General features: G+C 41.5%; 1 protein-coding gene across 1 annotated transcript in view; it reads right to left on the bottom strand.

The window, feature by feature from the left end:
* Positions 1 to 17,293, bottom strand: part of CACNA1C (calcium voltage-gated channel subunit alpha1 C) — a 752,540-nt gene that overhangs the window by 122,824 nt on the left and 612,423 nt on the right. Inside the window, exons 15-20 of the mRNA XM_027857289.1 lie at positions 13,610 to 13,730; positions 11,843 to 11,957; positions 10,812 to 10,929; positions 9,816 to 9,885; positions 1,321 to 1,453; positions 915 to 1,044 (exon numbers count right to left, since the gene is read on the bottom strand). Of these exons, the coding sequence (XP_027713090.1) occupies positions 915 to 1,044; positions 1,321 to 1,453; positions 9,816 to 9,885; positions 10,812 to 10,929; positions 11,843 to 11,957; positions 13,610 to 13,730 (687 nt within the window). The remainder of the gene's footprint in view (positions 1 to 914; positions 1,045 to 1,320; positions 1,454 to 9,815; positions 9,886 to 10,811; positions 10,930 to 11,842; positions 11,958 to 13,609; positions 13,731 to 17,293) is intronic.

The raw sequence follows: 17,293 nt of genomic DNA, 5'->3' as shown, positions 1-17,293 counted from the left end.
ATACTGCTGCTGTGTTTGCCATGATAGCCCCTTCCTATCAGCAGAAGCTTGTGTAGTCTGGAGTAGCGATAAGCTATAGAGCATCACAATTCTCTTCACCTTTGAGTGATGGGTAAAACTCAAAGGTCAGAGTCCCTTTCGTTTCCCCTCTCAGGTGGCTTTCTGGACACCACACCAGAAAGTATTTCTTCAACATGGGGCTGGGTGAAAATGGAGTCTTAGTTGTGATGCACCTGAGAAAGACCACCACCCAGAATCAGTCCAAGCCTTCTGAGGACAGCCTTAGATAGAATTTTATTTCCTGGGACAGCCATGGTTTAGATAATCTGTGCCCACTCTGGGTTCTGCTTGATTCAGGCTGTGAGATTATAGAACCACCTATTCAGTTCTCATTCTAGAATAGGCTGTAATGAAATGAGCCCCGAAATTTTTCAGGGAATTCAATAACCCAAGGGAAGATCTCAGGGGCCTGGTCTATAGAGAACTTGCCACATTGTTGGTATATCATCATTTTCCTCCCCCTTCTATCCATTATTAAGAATGGAAACACTGTAATGATAAGAAGGAAGAGAACCAGTGCCTTATTTCATTGAATATTTCTGGTAACTCGGTTTCCTGGGCACATGAAGAATCGAATGGCTTGCATGTTCCTCACCCTCAGGAGGAGCCAGAAGCAGTTGAGTATAATCTCTTTTGTTTGCTTCTAGTCCTGATATGTGGGCCTATGTGGAATCTGGACCTGTTAAAGGGGTGTAGTTGTTCTGTACCAGATAATGCTTTTGATCCTAGGTTATGGAAATGGGCATCTTCTTACTGTTTGGACTTTCACAACTCTATGTCAGCCACCACATTTCTGGGCCTGCCCATACTCCTACCCTCCAAGAGGAAGACAGGGAGCAAAGGGGAATGCATACTTGGTTCCGAAAGGAGTTGTGTCGGACCGGGTCCTCAGCAGCTAGGGAGATGCTGCTGAGCAGAATGAAGAAGAGGATCAGATTGGTAAAGATGTTGTTGTTGACAATGCGGTGACACTGAAGACGGAACCTTTGGAAGAAAAGAGAGGCTAGGTTAGAAAGGGAAGAGGATAGAGGCAGATACTGATACCACGGCAGGCATACTCTATAAAGTTCTCCCACCCTGATACTTAAGCTTTTGTCTGCCTGTTTGTGCTGCATGGCTTAGGGAGTGAATTCTGTTGAATCCGAGGCACCTAGGTTTTAGCTGGTGTTGGGCGAGGCCTGAAGCCTTGGAGACAATACAATTCTAGGTGTTATGCTTTGGAGGAAGGAGAATCTTTCCTCTCACAGTATTTCTGAATACCTGTTGTTATGGCCAAAGATGAAAAATGCGCTGGCCTCTGGCATGGGCACTGCCTTCTCCTTGAGGTGTAACTCAGAGAGTGGGCGAGGGCGGGGCCCCACAGGCATCTCAGGCTCCTCTTCCTCTTCTTCTCCTGCAAGAAACAGGCTCATTCAAATATGAGTTTCCCACCTTTCACTGACAATATCTAGCCAGTGATATATAGTGAAAGTTTGAGGAAGCACCAGCTCCTATGGAAAGGTAGTATATCATCTACAATAGAAATCCTATTTGTTTTATTCTTGTGGGTCCCATGGGGGTTTTTGATATTTGAAAGTGGAGGCTGGGGAGGGGAAAAGAGAGGCTTTCTTATGACAGCATGTGATTGAGGAGTTGTCAGACACTAGGAGAGAGGCAGTATGGGGTAGCAGAAATAGGATTTAGAGTCAAGAGGACCTAGGTTCATGACTCTCAACACTATATGACCTTGGGAAAGTCCAGAACCTCCATTTAAGAAGGGATCTCAGTTTAGAACATTTCCTCATTTTTCACCTGGCTGCCTTATTCTGATTCATCTCTGATTTCTCCGCCATGCCCCAGGAAGCTTGTTATTGGGAAAACCTCATCATTCTTCAAGATTCCAATAACTCTGGCACTCCATCGTATTACTATCCACTGCTCCTCTGACTTAAGAGTCATGAACTCCCAAACCTCCATTTAAGGAGGGAGCTCAGCTCAGTTATCTCCTCTTTTCTCACCTGGCTGCACCACTCTGGGACATCTGACTTGTCCACCATGCCCCCCAGGTGAGGATCTGCTTCCTTCCCCCACCTGCTTTTCAGCTTCCTTTTGTGTGCTATCTTCCCCCATTAGGTTGTAAGTTCCGTGAGAGCAGAGACTTTTTTTTGGCAGTTGTGTCTCTAGTGCTTAACTTAGCATAGTGCCTGGAAAATAGTAGGCACTTAATAAATGTTTATTGATTGACTGATGTAATTATTTCTCAGTGCTTCAATTTCTATACCTCTAAAGTAAAGGGGGTTGCCTAGATGATTTCTAAGGTTCTAAGGCTCTAAGTCCTCTGATTTCCCATCTCTGTGCCTTCAGGGGTGGGGAACCTGTGGCCTTGAGGCCACATTTGGCCCTATAGGTCCTCAAGTGCAGCCCTTTGACTGAATCCAAACCGTGCCCCAAGACTGTTCTCCTTTCCTGGAATGTGCTCTCCTCTTCACCTTGGTCTCTTAGAATCCTCTTAACTTCCTTCAAGACTTCAAGTACCACCTCCTACATGAGGCCTCTCCTGATCTCCACCAAAGGTTACTTCCCCTGTGTGTCCCAAATTACCTTGTATTTATTTTATGTATTCTAATAAGTACCCATGCTGCCCCAACTTCTCGATAGAAGGCAAGGACTATCTCAGTTTTGTCTATGTATCCTCAGTATCTAATACAGTACCTCCAACATAGTAGGTGTTTAATGAATACTTTTTTGACTGATTGATCTTGTGAAAGGTGATAGAGAATCACCCCAACATACACAACTCAGCTAGCAAGTTGTACATGGTAGATCTGCAGCTTCATGTGTAATCATCTTTTTTCATTATACTGTGTTATAGAAATGCTTGTTTTGTTCTGTGAATTGAAATTAAATACAATAAGGAAAAAAGACAAATAAATATAGTCAAAAAGGAAAGTAAAAAACCCAACAATATTTTAAAAGTAGAATAAAATTTTGATGTGGAAAAAAAAGAAAGGTAATAGACATAGACTATCTATGCCACTGTGCAGGATCAAAGACACAGGGTCATCAGTCTAAAACCGGAAGGGAACACAGAGGCTGGCTGGTCCAGTCCCATTTTACAAGTGAGGTTTACCCCAGGTCACACAGGTGGTAAGTATCAGGGTTGGGATTGGAATGTAGGTTCTCCTGTTCCTTCCATTGTGCCATGCTGTTTTTAAACTGTCCTACCCTTTTCAAGTGTATTTTAAAATTCCCAGAATGAAAAAGATTGTCCGTTTGAAGGGTCTCATCCCTTACCTTTGCCCTTGGAGATTCTGGAGTGATCAGGAAGGGTTTTAGAACCTAAAGCTTTGTAAGCCACAGCTCCCTCTGATAAAGGGCTGCACAGTAGTGCATTCTGATATGGCAAAGAGCATCACAAGGTTCAACCTAGGTACTGGCACAATCTTGCTAGCTAGAATTCAGCTCTAAATTTCTTTGAGTTTAATATTGTCCCCTCGTCTCTGCTGTCCTTATAATTCTTATTGCACACTGTTGCCAGATCAGTGTTTCCTAAAACCTTTGTTGCTTCCAGGAAAAAAAGCCAGATTCCTTAGCCTGTCATTTAGTGACCTTTACAACCTAGTCCCTACCTGATTTTCTGAACTTATCTTCCTCTACCACCTTACATGAACCTTTTATTACTGTCAGCTTCTTTCTTGAAGTGTGGGTTAAGATTTTCTAGGTAAATCTTATTTTTAAATCATATTTTTTTCAATCAGCAAAAAAACTCACCTTCTCTCACTTCCGTTCTGCTCCCCTACCCTTCTACTAGGTTGAGAATAAAAGAAAAATAAAACCCCTGATACAAATACGTGTAGTCAAAACCCCCAAATTTCTGCATTGGACACATTCAAAAAATATATTTCATTCTTCACTCCGAGTCCTTCATGTCTCTTTCAGAAGGTGGGAAGCATGTTTCATCATTCCTCCTCTGGAATCATGGTCGACAGGTAAAATTTTACTGTCCTTCAGGTGCTGCTGGATTTTATGATGCTAGATTTTGATGTTCTACTTGAGTGGATTCTTACTGGGATAACATATCAGGGATAGGTCTTGATGTTCTGATGAATCCTTCAGTTGCAACAGCTAACTTGGTAGTCTTAGGCCAAATGCAAAGCTAATCACTAGATAGCAGACCAGCAATACTCAGCTAATATAAGGCCACACTAGAAATAATTTTCAGAGTTATCAATCCATGGTTACTCCTCACTAGAAATACCTCATTTATTCATTAGAATAGTCAGAATTGTGCAGAATTGTCTCTCACTGATTAACAGTGAAATAACCACCTCCCTTGGGGGAGGAGGGCAGGCAGGGGCCAGGAGGCATTTGACCATTTATATCACCTTTAGGCACCATTAGCAAGAAGGAGGAAAATTCTATTAAAAGCCATGTAAATAATTTTTAAAAAATTACCAATCTGGTTAAACTTTGGGTGAAGCCTCTATTTCATGACTAGAGAGTAGAAACTACACCCAATGGTACCCTCATTGGTATTTTCCTGATCAAGTGGCTCCCAACTTCCCAGAAATGAACTCCAAACTGTCATGTCCTTCCCTAAGCTGGTTCTAGCCTACCAGGCCAAACAAATTTCCCTTCTCCCTAACACACAGCACGGTCCTACCCTTGGCTGTCATCTTCTCTGTCTCTATACTACACTTTCTTCTTTGGCACTTCCATGATTTCAGCCACCCTGTCTATGAGAATGACTCTCAAGTCTTTATCTCTAGTCTTGACCTCTCCCCTAAGTCAAGACCTTAGAAGATGTATCAGATATCTCCACTCTACTTGAAACTTGAACCCATCCGTCATAAAAATAAGCTCTTTTCTTAAGCCTTCCTCCATTCAGTATTTCTAGCAGTTGATGAGCTGAGCCTTGAAAGGAGATAGGGATCTTAAGAGGTAGGGGTTCAGTCCAGACATGGGAGAAAGTATGGGCAAAGACATGAGAGATGAGATGGAATGCCAGGTAGGCCAGTTTGTCTGGAAAGAAGAGTGTGTGAAGAGGAGTAATATGCAAAAAAGCCTGGAAAGGAGCCAGACTGTGAAAATTTTAAATGCCAACTGAGGCATTTTTATTTTATTTTAAAGATGATAGGGAACTCTTCAAGGCTAGTAAGAAGAGGGGTGGTTTTAGGAAGATTATGATGAACATAAAGATGTTAAGGGATTTTCTTACAACCAGTGAACAAGAATTAAGAAGTTTCTTATCCAAACTGAGATGATGATAGGGCCTCAGCCATTGGATGATAGCAACTGATACTACATTAGAGATGTCTAGTGACTGGCTGAATAAGCCAGACCACAGTTTTAAAAGAAATGAGCCCTGGCTGTTGAGGAGAGAGCCTGCTGTGAAGAAAGAATTCGGCTCCTAATATTCTTCACCTTTCACCTTGCACCTTTTACAGAGTGCAGAAAGACAAGGGATGGAAATTCTCCTCTTCACTTCCTCCTCTGGTAATGGTATTGCATGCATAATGAAAAGGGGATTTAAGGCTATTGCTTCCAGAACCTCAAATGTCTTTGTGGATGATGGGGGAATTCTGAATTATAGAGACTGAGTAAGCTCATGTTCTCACTGACACAAAAGTTGTATAGAGAAATCCCCTCTCCTTTCCCTACTGAAAGTCTAAATGACAGCTGTCATTGGCATTTGTTTGAACAAAGAGGCTCAAAGTTTACCCTCAAAAAAAAGGGTAAACTATAAATCCTCACTCTTTATAGTCTTTGGAGTGGGTGGCTCTTCCTGGCCCAGTCAACAATCCTCTTTGGCACAGCCCCTGGTCACAGAATAACTGAAGACCACTCAAGGATCAGCTAGGGGCTTATGATTATTCATGTCCAGCAGGGGTCAGAACATGGAGCCAAAGTACACATGTGTAGCTCCATAGTACGTGTCCCAGTTCAGCAGATAAGGGAGTTCCCCTGATCATCCTTACTATGCGAATAAGTGACTAAAACCATAATTATCGTCTATTTGCCATGGTAGAGTGCTATACACCTTGGATGAGTGGACGAACAGACATTTCTAAGTAGAGAGCATGTTATTTGCCCAGTAGACTAACTTCAACCCTTTGGAATCTGGAGATTAAATAATGAGGGATCCTCCAAGGCCACCAGCACCTTTTTCTTTTCTCAAAGAGAATGGTTGAAGGGTGGAGTTGGAAGCCCTCTAGCTCTTTGCTTTCCCCAGCCTTTCTGACTCCCTCTGAAGTTGGATTTGCATGAATCAATTTGAAACAGAGAAGCTGACAGCCTGAGGCTGTGGAAGAGAAGAGGGGAGAGAGGTTTGAAGGGCATCTCCGGTCAAGAAAAGGAATACATAAAGCAGATGATCTGAAAGCCTTTTAAGACTTTGAGACACAGAAGAATTCAAGTAATGATTTGTGCATGAGTAAGAAAGAAGAAAAAATGGTTTGCACTCTTTATCCACACCTCACTCATTTCATGAAATTCCATCACTTAAATAGCAAGAAGATATGCCTCTTGCTGAAAAATTATAGCTTCTTCCCTCCAACATGGAGGGACACGAGGAGATGAGCCACATGGAACACTATGTCTTTGGAGCAGGAGAGAATATGGGAACAGCAGGGAACTATGGATCACCAACAGGTTTCGTTGTGAATGTGGTGGAGGAGGTGGAAATGGAGAGAAAGGTTAACCTCAGCTATTTATGGGATTAGAGTCTTCAAACAAAAAGAGAGAAGACTGGAGACTGAAGGGAGAAAAGGCCTGGGTCTGAAGGAAGGGAAACCAGTCACCACATGAGACGGGGAAGAATCAATTTCCAGATAGTCAATGAAATTCTGGTGGATCAAATTAAATTCAAATAATCAGACATTTACTAAGCTTACTTATTATATGCAAGGTAAAATGACATTACGCTTAGGAAGTTTATGAACTAATGGGATCGAGGGGAAGGAGTATAGATCTTAAGTTTTCTGGGCTTCATTTGCTTCATATATAAAGTGAAGGGGTTGGAGTAGGGGATCACTAAGGCAGGTCCTTTTTATAAACCTCAATATCCTAGGATCTATGAATAAAGGCTATGATTAACTCAGCACAGAGTGAGGACAGAGGAATTTCCTCATTTAGAAATGCTAACCAGGGGGCAGCTAGGTGGCGCAGTGGATAGAGCACCGGCCCTGGATTCAGAAGGATCTGAGTTCAAATCCGGCCTTAGACACATAATACTTACTAGCTGTGTGACCTCAGGCAAGTCACTTAACCCCATTGCCTAGCCAAAAAAAAAAAAAAAAAGCTAACCAAATAGAAAGCACCATCAGATTGGCCATTTTTTTTTTTTTTAAATTGGAATAAGCTTATCCTTGGTTCCTGATGGGCTGATGGGCTGGCTGCAAGCCTCTGCTGTCTCTCAGACATGGTGGGGGTGGGGTGCAGAGTGATCAATGCTTACACACATAGCCAGCCTCAGGAGTGTCCAGAGGGGACCCAGGAAAAAGTCTGTTTCTGTATAATGGTGGGCCAACATGAATTCAATTGATTTCCGTTTAATTTACTTCAATTTAGTTCACTTCAACGAAACAAAAGGTTTATACCCTTTATCCCCACATCACTCCTTTAAAAAAAAAATCCACTCATTTAATTAGCAAGAAGAGAACCTGCAGTCTGCAAATCTCAGCTTTTGCCCTCTAGCCCAGACATACTTGAGAAACTACTTAAATTCAAGAGCGCACTGTCCTTGGGGCCTGTAAGAGACATCGAGAAGCTCCTATGGTGGTAAGCACTGAGCAAGGCCCTATGCTGTATCCAAAGATCTGTAATCTCTTGAAGATGTACAGCCTCCTTGAGGAAATTCCAGGAGGAAGAATTTCAGATCCAGCACTTTTTATCTTACGAGTAGCAATCTTTTTGATTAGGTATGTGGAGAAGAGGCATAGAACTGTCTTGGGGTAGAGATCCAGCAGTAATTTTTCTTTTTCTTCAATTTTGAACTTAACAAATACCCTGTAAGATGAGCACTTCCATATACAAAGTAGAATTTAAAAAGAGGACTGGGCATGAAGCTGTGAATCTGTATTGTGAATAGCTTGTTTTTCTTGTTATACATATCACCAATTCAACATGATATTTTCAAAGCTGTCCTGGTTGTCTGTGTTTCCTACTGACCATCCTTCTGTTCTTGTCTGTGCATTTAAAAATCTCAGCAATAGCTTTCGACACTGCTTGATAAATAGGCATCATTCTACTCTCCAGTATAATGGGCAGACCATGGCTCTTCCCTTTCCTTATTCTCTTTGACTGGTAGCACAGATGACATAAGCTATGAATCCTCATAAAATTGCCATGGGTGAAAGAGGTGGTGATACCCCATCACCTACCAAAAAAACCCCTACAAAAAACAGGCTTAGAAATGACTGCATCCTGGTGGATTCCAGTCACGATCCTTAAATATAAATCTTATAATAGCCATGTTCTATGTGGTGGGGATGCCACCCATTCTCAGGACTAGTTGAAGCTTGACTCTCAGATGAGACAAAGAGTTTTTTTTTTAATTTTTAAGGCAATTGGGGTTAAGTGACTTGTCCAGGGTCACACAGCTAATAAGTGTCATGTTTGGTCTGAGGCCAGGTTTGAGCTCAGGTCCTCCTGACTTCGGGGCTGGTGCGCTATCCACTGCACCACCTAGCTGCCCCGAAAGAGAGAGAGGTTTTTAAGACTTCTTGAAAGTATCAATTGGCCATCTACCCCAGGCCCAAAGCTTTTGATCATCCTCTTCTCCCCTCCCATCCATACATAGTGATTTCCCTGTCCATGGCTACAAGGAGCAGAATTCTGTTTCTCTCTTTGCCGGGGAGATATCATTGAAATCTCTAGCCATTGTCTCCATGGCAACCAAAAAAAAAAAAAAAGGATGCTAACGCCCTTGGTCAGGATAGAACCAATGTAAAAAGTGTTTAGAAGGATGACACAGGAGAGAGAAGAAGGAAAATAAGTGGAGTAGGTGGAGGTGTGGGAATACCTGTACTGTGCTGTTATTGGCTTCAGGCTTATAGGCCAAGCTTAAATACAGATTCCTATGAACAAGGACCATAAGATTGAACAGTGGTTTAGAGGGAATTTGAGCAAAATCATGGACCTTTGCTCTTCAAATCTCTTTATAAAGGAGAATTCTGCTTGCTTACTTACAAAATAGAATCAGTATAAAACTGAATTTGCAAGAATTTTTTCTGAGCTGGTTTATCCCTCAAAGTGAACAAACAGTGAGATATCTGTTCTTGTACCCAGCAATGAGTTCTTCATAGCACATGAGAGACCTGGCTTATTGTGATAATTATTATAACATGACATTATGACATATCTCCTACAGATATGTATAATATATAGTTATATACTATCATGAAACTTTGAGTTTATATACTCTGGAACAATAGTGCTGATCATATCTTATTTACTCTGAGATTAATCCTTTGAGGAAACCAGGGGCCAGCTATTATTTATTAATATTTTAATTAATAATAAAAATCAAATAATCAGTATATTAATAATTAATTAATTACTAATTATTAAATTTTTACATTTTCAAATGATACAAAGAGTCCCTAAAAAAGAGAGAGGTTAAATGACTCACTGATATCACACAGCTAAATACCACCTGAGGGAGAAGGAAAACTAGAGCTATTAATCCCTACTCCAAAGCTATTCCCACTTGGCTTTAGGAGCTGGAAATTTTCCTCTCTCCCCCTCCCCCCAAACCAGGCAGCAGGACTGTGTACCTCCACCTTCTGGGTTGGGATAGGAACCTTTCTCCTCATTTTCATTGGGCTGGAGGTCATCCACGTTGATCTAGGCAGTCAAGAGAAAGAAGGGTGATGGATCTAGTTAGACAATGTTCCATGGATGTGAAACACCTGAGACAGCCATTTAAATCCTCTAACAGAAACTGTGTGAGCACTTGACTCAGAAATAATCAGTTTTGTTTTACATTTCTTCTACTAACATCCTCAGATCATGGTGTGGAGGTGACTGAGGTTCACAAATGTTATGCCAGAAGGGTACAAACTAAGTCAGACATAACTAAGCTAGAAATGCTTCAGGCACAGGTCTATTGATCAAAGACCGGTGTGTTTGAGGTTAAAAGATTGGTTAGTAAATATTTTGGCCAAAGCACCTCATGAAATGTCTACTAAGGTGCAGAGGGGCTGTGATTTGTATCAGTGAAGGGACTACCCACATTGGTGAAATCATAGCTCCTTGGAAGTACTGGATTTTGTTTATAAGCTGTGTGCTTTAGATTTATGATTTCATCAGTATGGGGAATTGCCAGTGTGGTAGAGCTCTTCATTGATGGAGTTACTTATGAGTAATTTACAGTTTTAGAGAGTTGCCTGGGACTCTTACAGGTTAAGTGATTTGCCCTTACATAGCTAGTACGTATCAGAGGCAGGTCTAACATCCATGTCTTCCTGATTCCAAATCCATCGCTCTATCCATCATGCCACACTGCGTCTCTTGCATGATAAAGTCAAAATGCACTTGGATTTCCTTCCCACTTTGTCATTCTAATTCCTCTGCCCTCTACCCAAATACCAGTTCCATCTTAAAATAAAATCTCTCTTGTGCCTTCCTTCTCATTCCCTTAGATCAGGCTCCTTTAGTCTTTTCTATGTTCTTTTGATTGACCTAACTTGGAAAGATTGAGTCTGGGTTCAGCTGCAGCAGGGGCATGTAACTTAGTACCCCAAGGGGGAAGGTACTGGTGCACTACTCACCTTGGTGGTGGGTGGAGACTCCCCATCAGCAGTAATTGACTTTAGCTCAATTTTCTCCTCCTTAGTCTCCTCCACAGCTGGTTTTTCCACCTCTTGCTTCTTTTCAGGGCTGGCAGTCCTGGCCAGTCAACAAGAGGAAGAACGAATGAATGTTTACTTGAGTGACCTCAAGTCAAGACCTGACTCTGGCTTGCTGAAGGCTAAGGTAACATAGAACCTACAGGGATCTGTGTCTGATACATCTGGATTCCTTCCTTTGTTGCTGTGTATATAGCACCATTCTGGGCAATTTGAAGCTGGTTACTGGGTCTCTAAGGTCCCCAGACACTTGTCCTCTGGCCACACTCCTTTTCTATTAGTTGGAACTTCACTGGCTTCAGCTGAACACCTCCTTTTGATTTTTTAACCTGCTGCTGAATTGTGGTTGATATGCTAACAAAGGTAACAGGTAGTAAGTCTGCTCAGTGCCTGGAAAATGCATGGGTTACCACCCTCAATCTGGGCTGGAGCAATGGAGGCATCCAGGATTCATGTGGTCTACTTTTTTTTTTTGCCTGTTTTGGTTAGACAAAAGGGCATGACTTGTTCTCTCTTCACAAGATGAATTTAGATGCAAGATAAGCAGTCACTTGAAGTAACTGTTTCACTCCCTTCCCCCTCCCAGACGGTGCCCTCTCTAATGTTTCTGTGGTCTTCTTTTATAGCTCTGCTGCAGATTTGGATAATGGCTAGAGTTTGGGGGTGTCTGGGAAATGCAACTTCCTTGTTGAGAGCATAGTAGCACCTCAATGATGGGAGTTTCTGGTCAGCAATTAGGAGCAGACCCACTGGTTGTAGAAAGTAAATACTCCTAGAACTTTTATAGGATAAACAGAAAAACCAGATAAACAGAGGATAAATAGAAAAACAGATAAACAGAGAGTCCAATCTCTTCTGTCATTGTCTGAGAAATACTGGAAACTACCTCCTAAGATCTGGACTCTCAAAGGTACAGTGCCTGGGCTTCTGTCTTGGTTCAGTTAGACAGTTACCTGGCTAGCTTCTTCCTCTCTTTTTCCTCCTCCTCTTCTTTCTGGGCAGATGTGAGGCTCTCAGCATCAGCTAGATTGTCCACAGCAATGGCCAAGAATACATTCAGTAAGATGTCTGTTTTTTACATTAGTAAAGGAAATGATTCTTGGAGTTGGAGTTCTTGGTTAGCAGAGACTAGCATAGTGGGTAGAGGCAATGAGAATACAGGAATGAAGTTTCTCTCACCATGGTACAGTTGTTTAACACTGAAAACCCATGGTAATGTCCTTAACAATCTCTGGCTTCCACTCCAAGGGATCTGGCACCCAGCTATACCTACCTTGACAAATAGCTGCCTGGCCTCTACACACTTTGAAAGACCTCAAAAGTGTGGTAGTCAGGCTAGCCTGTAGGCTCTTAAGGGTTAAAGTAGCAAATTGAGAATATACTCTTTAATCATTTAGCCTCAATTTAGGTTGTTCAACTGGCTGCTGGTGATTCAGTGGATAGAATACTGGACTTGGAGTCTAGAAGACCTGAGTTTGAATTCTGCTTCAGACAACAACTTTTCTCAGCCTCAGTCTCCTCATCTTTAAAATGAGGATAATAATAACACCTACCTCACAGGGTTGTTGTGAGGATCCAGTGAGATCATATATGTGAAGTGTTCTACATACCTTAAACCACTATATAAATGCTAGCTATTATTATTTTCCCACTGAGGTGACTGATACAACTGACGCTATATAAAATGTCATCATTAACAGTGCATAGTCTCCTAAAAAGTTATCTAGGTGGTCACTGAAGAGACCACCTGAAATATCTCTCCCAACTCCTTTTACAATGTGAAATCTTAAGGGTATAAAGTCAGGGTCTGACAATTCTGGAAGGTACTTTTTGCCTGATGGTGCAGGGAGAACTGCACATTTTAATACCTTTCTAGGAAAGGAGAAGGAGTGTCATTATTGAGCAACATTTCTGGAAACTCTACCCCATGGCCTGGTTCATGGGGATGAAGAAGATGATGATAACAAAAATGGCTAGCATTCATATAGCATTTACTATGTGTCAGACACTGTGTTAAATTCTTTACAAATGTTTTCTTATTTGATCCTCATAACAACCTAGGTGCTATTATGATCCCCATTTTTATAGATGGGGAAACTGAGGCAAACAAAGGTTAAGTTACTTGCCCAAAGTCACACAGCTAGTATGAGTCTGAGGCTGGATTTGAACTCAGGTCTTCTAGATTTTAAGTCCAGCACTCTATCTACTAAGCTATCTAAATGCTAAGCCTTCAGGTGAAGACAGTTCAACCTTGCCAGTGACTGAAACTACATGGAGTTTCAGGGGAAAAAGGAATAAAAAGAACTAGTAAAACAAGTTGGGAGGGGAGTTGACTCAAGGAAGGTGGAACATTTATCATTAATTGAGTATCCTTAACAGCACAGCTCTGGCACAGAAGCCATGGATCAGTCAAGGTAAGTCGATCTGCAACCTCACCTAGTCTTCTAAGTTACCACCAAGGCACAGCTCCACTTGGCCTTTTGTTTAGGAAGTCCCTTCCTCTATCTGAGCTTTCTATAGATCTACAGGTCCATACTAGAGTGTACCCTACATTTGCTGGGCTTTGGTTTTAATTCCTTAACTATAGGAAGACCATGAGAGAGAATGGCATAGAACTAGAAGGCTAACAGTCCTGGGTAGCAAAGGTGCGTCCATTGGACAATTTGAAAGGGTTTGGGGAACAGAGAGAGTGGAATTGCAGAGGCAGTGGCAAAGGATACAGTTTCCACAGATGAAAAGGATGATGAAGTAAATACAGACTAACATCCCTGGAAAAGAGGGCCCTCCGTAAGCCATGATCCCATCATACATCACCGAATTCCAGTCCTCCCCGGTCAGGATCTGAATGATACATTCCCACCAACAAAGGACAGATACATCGTTAGACTGTGCAGAGCAAACCCACAATCATTACCCTCCCTTCAGCCTTTGCCTGTTAGGAAACAGATACCTGTCTATCACATCCCTGTCCTGACTGCCAAATACTTCCCCAGTCCTTCAAGGAGCTATCCAAGGGGGCTGAGGGGGGTTAAAAGTAGGTGACAAGTCCTTATGGCACAGAAAGAAGTCTGAGCTCTAGATTCTAGATATCTGACCCTATTCATAGGTGACTATTTTTATGCTAAGATTTAAAGGGTACCCTAATGGTCTCCCTGTCCCCAAAAACTTCTCACATTGCCTGCCTCAAATGACCATCATAAGCCAATCAAAGGATGATGGACCATGGAATATACCAACATTAAAACTTCCAACACTGAGACCAAGCTGTGCTGATCAAAGGCCAAGGCTGTTGACCTGTGTTCTAGCACACAGTGGAAAATGTACTGGTGGTGGTAGGGGGGATTTATTCCTGATATTTATTTCCTAGATCCCTAGGCTATTTTCAGGGCAGGAGAGGCATGGAATGCTCTATTCCCTTGGGCATGGTGATTTTTCTGCATCATTCTTAAGGGAAGGTTGGTCTCCCCACTCCTTGCAGCTGACTAGCGTCACACCCTTCATTTTCCCAGTTTGTGTGCCCTGACTGGGGCCTAGGGCATTGGTTAGTGGCTGAGGATACAATTGCTTTCTCTGTATCCTTGGGATGTTTGGGTTTCATTGTGAAGCCTCACTTTGGGCTTTGTTAAGGATGGCAGGTCAGCTTACCATAGGAGCTCATTATTGGGGCCAAATTGCCCAGAAAAGAATTTAATTTAAGTTTGTTTTGAGATCCCACCTTACTTAACAGCAAAAGGAAGAATGGGAAAATGATTACCTTGCAACTGATTATTTGAAATTTATATAGATTCTGACAGTGTTAGATCATGAGAAGGATCTATAGATCACTGAGCACAGATCCCTCATTTCTGAGATGAAGAAATCAAAACCCAGAGAGGTGGGCTGATTCCTCATCAAGTTGGTCTCACAGCAGCATAGAATCCCAGAGCTGGAAGGCAGAATTCTAACTTCCAGTCCAGTGTACTTTCTACTAAAAGGTGTAGAAGTCCCCCTTTAAATTACAAATATATTATCCTGGAAGGGTAGCACAACAGACTACAGTTTTTTAACACACTAGTAAGAATTAGTTTATGAGATTAGTTTTAGTGGTCCAGAAAAGTGTGAGGCCCCAGGCCAATTTTGAGAAGAAGACAATTTCTTATGATTAGGACATTTTTTTGGGAGGGAAGTCAGACCTCAGGGGATCACTACAATGGAGGTCTCTGGGCATCTACAGTTTCTTGCATAAGAAAATGAGCCTACAAGGCTAGACAATGGGAAGATTGTCATCATACCATGTTGATCATCACAGACTCTCAGGGTTGAGTGGGACCTCAGAGGATAGCTTGTCTAACCTGAACCCAAAACAACACTACCACCTACAACACACTCTGCAAGCGGTCATTCAGCTTTTTCTAGAAGCTTTGCAGTGAAGGGAAACAGCTGAGGCTGCCTATTCCACTTTTGTAGAGCTCTGATGTTTAGGAAGGTTTATTTTTTAAAATCAAGCCTAAATTGTTTTTTCACCATCTTCCACTCATTGCTCTTTGTTCTGTTCTCAGAGGCAAAGAAGAGGAAGTTGAATCTTTTTAGACATGAGAGACCTTCAAGTATTTGAAGACTACTATTATTATCCTGCTAAGTTATCTCCATTTCCTTCAATGGATCTCCACATAGATATAATCTTGAGACCCTTTACCATCATGGTTGCCTTATTCTGAGCAATCTCTAATTGATCAACGTCCTTCTTAGTATCTGACACCCAGAATTGAACCTGTAACTTACAGAAAATACATTTTTTCTTTGACTTACTATTTGCAATTATTATGGAATTACTTTCTCCTTCTAGGGTGGATTTGGGGGCATCTCTAGATCTACAACATTTTTTCATACTAGCCCATATGTTCTTTGGTTTATTCATCTCTCTAAATTTGTTTTCCCAGTTGGCACTTTGGGCCTGGGCCAGCCTCCACCCCCTTGCTATTCTTTAGAGTGTGGTGATCAGCTTTGCTTGGTATTGCCTGGTTTTCTGTGCTAACCTCCACCTTCTAAGGTTACCTCCTTGAACCAATCTTAGAGTTTCTGAGTACTGGGCCTTTAGGATCCTCAATGCCATCTCAGGACAGAATGCTGAGGACCTCAAAGCTCCAGGAATCTTTGTTGTCCCTATCTGCACATTGTCACACAGCATTAGCACTGCAAGTCTTTGAATATAGTGGTCACCTAATACTTGGGACTGTCTCCTTCTCCACTACTCTCATCAATAGTTAGTAGAACCCTTGACCCATGCTCTCTTCAAGAATGCTGTAGATCAAATCTAGTCAAAATGGAAAAGTAGGCGATGCTAGTTTGTAGAGCAGAATGAGTACTATACTAAATTTTAAGTCAGGAAGGCCTGTGTTCCAGTGCTGACTCTGACACATATTAGCTATGTGCCTCTGGGCAAATTACTTACCCTTTCTAAAACTCAATTTACTTAACTATATAATAGAGATAATAATACCTGGAATCCACACCTCACAGGGCTGTTGTAAGGTCAAAATGAGATAAACTTGTAGAAGGTGCTTTGAAGCTTTTCTCATAAGCAGGATGTGTGAGAAGAATAGAATACAAACATGGAGACATCAGATGAACTTCACTTTTATCAGATACAGATGAAGAAAGAGCAAATGCACACAAACAGTTTGGTGTGAAATATATTACATTTAACGAAGAAACAAGTAGGGATGATGGAGAAGAAGTTAAGAGGGAATGAGTTTGTTTTTGTTCAGTTGTTCAATCATGTCCAACTCTTTATGACCCTGTGGACCATAGCACACAAATACTGTCCAGGGGTTTTCTTGGCAAAGATACTGGAATGGTTTGTCATTTCCTTCTCCAATGGATTAAAGCAAACAAAAATTAAGTGACTTGCCCAGGGTAGCTACTACTTTTTCAGATGTGGGTTAGACTAGATGGCTGCTACGGTCCCTTGTAACTAAAATTCTGTGATTCTGTTTTAGTCGAATACAAGATGGGTGTCAATAATGTGATATAACAACCCCAAAAGTTAATACAGTCAGATTGCATTAAAATGGGTTTAAAAGATTGGGCCTGCTATGTAATCTGCTTTGGTCAAGTAACATGTGGAATCTATTATTATTTTTAAAAGCAAGAGGTATGAAATAGATATTAATGGTTTTATGTATTATCATCTTTCTGTGTTCTGCTATGTTTAGGAAAATGCTCATTTTGGGAGGCATTTAAAATTAGACTAAAAATAAACTCAAAGAGAAAGATTTTATAGAATGGGAAAGGTACCACAGCATAGTTGTATTTACATATTTGAAGGGCTGTCACATGGAAAAGGGATTAGACTTGTTATATCCTCACAGGGCAGATTAGGACCAATGGGTAGAACTTACAAAGATACAAGCATATTTTGTCTT

This window comes from Vombatus ursinus, unplaced genomic scaffold, assembly GCF_900497805.2.
Source record: "Vombatus ursinus unplaced genomic scaffold, bare-nosed wombat genome assembly UNPS02012082.1, whole genome shotgun sequence".
NCBI classification, from domain to species: Eukaryota; Metazoa; Chordata; class Mammalia; order Diprotodontia; family Vombatidae; genus Vombatus; species Vombatus ursinus.
Note: the sequence above shows the minus strand (reverse complement) of the source record. Positions and strands in the feature narration are given on the sequence as shown.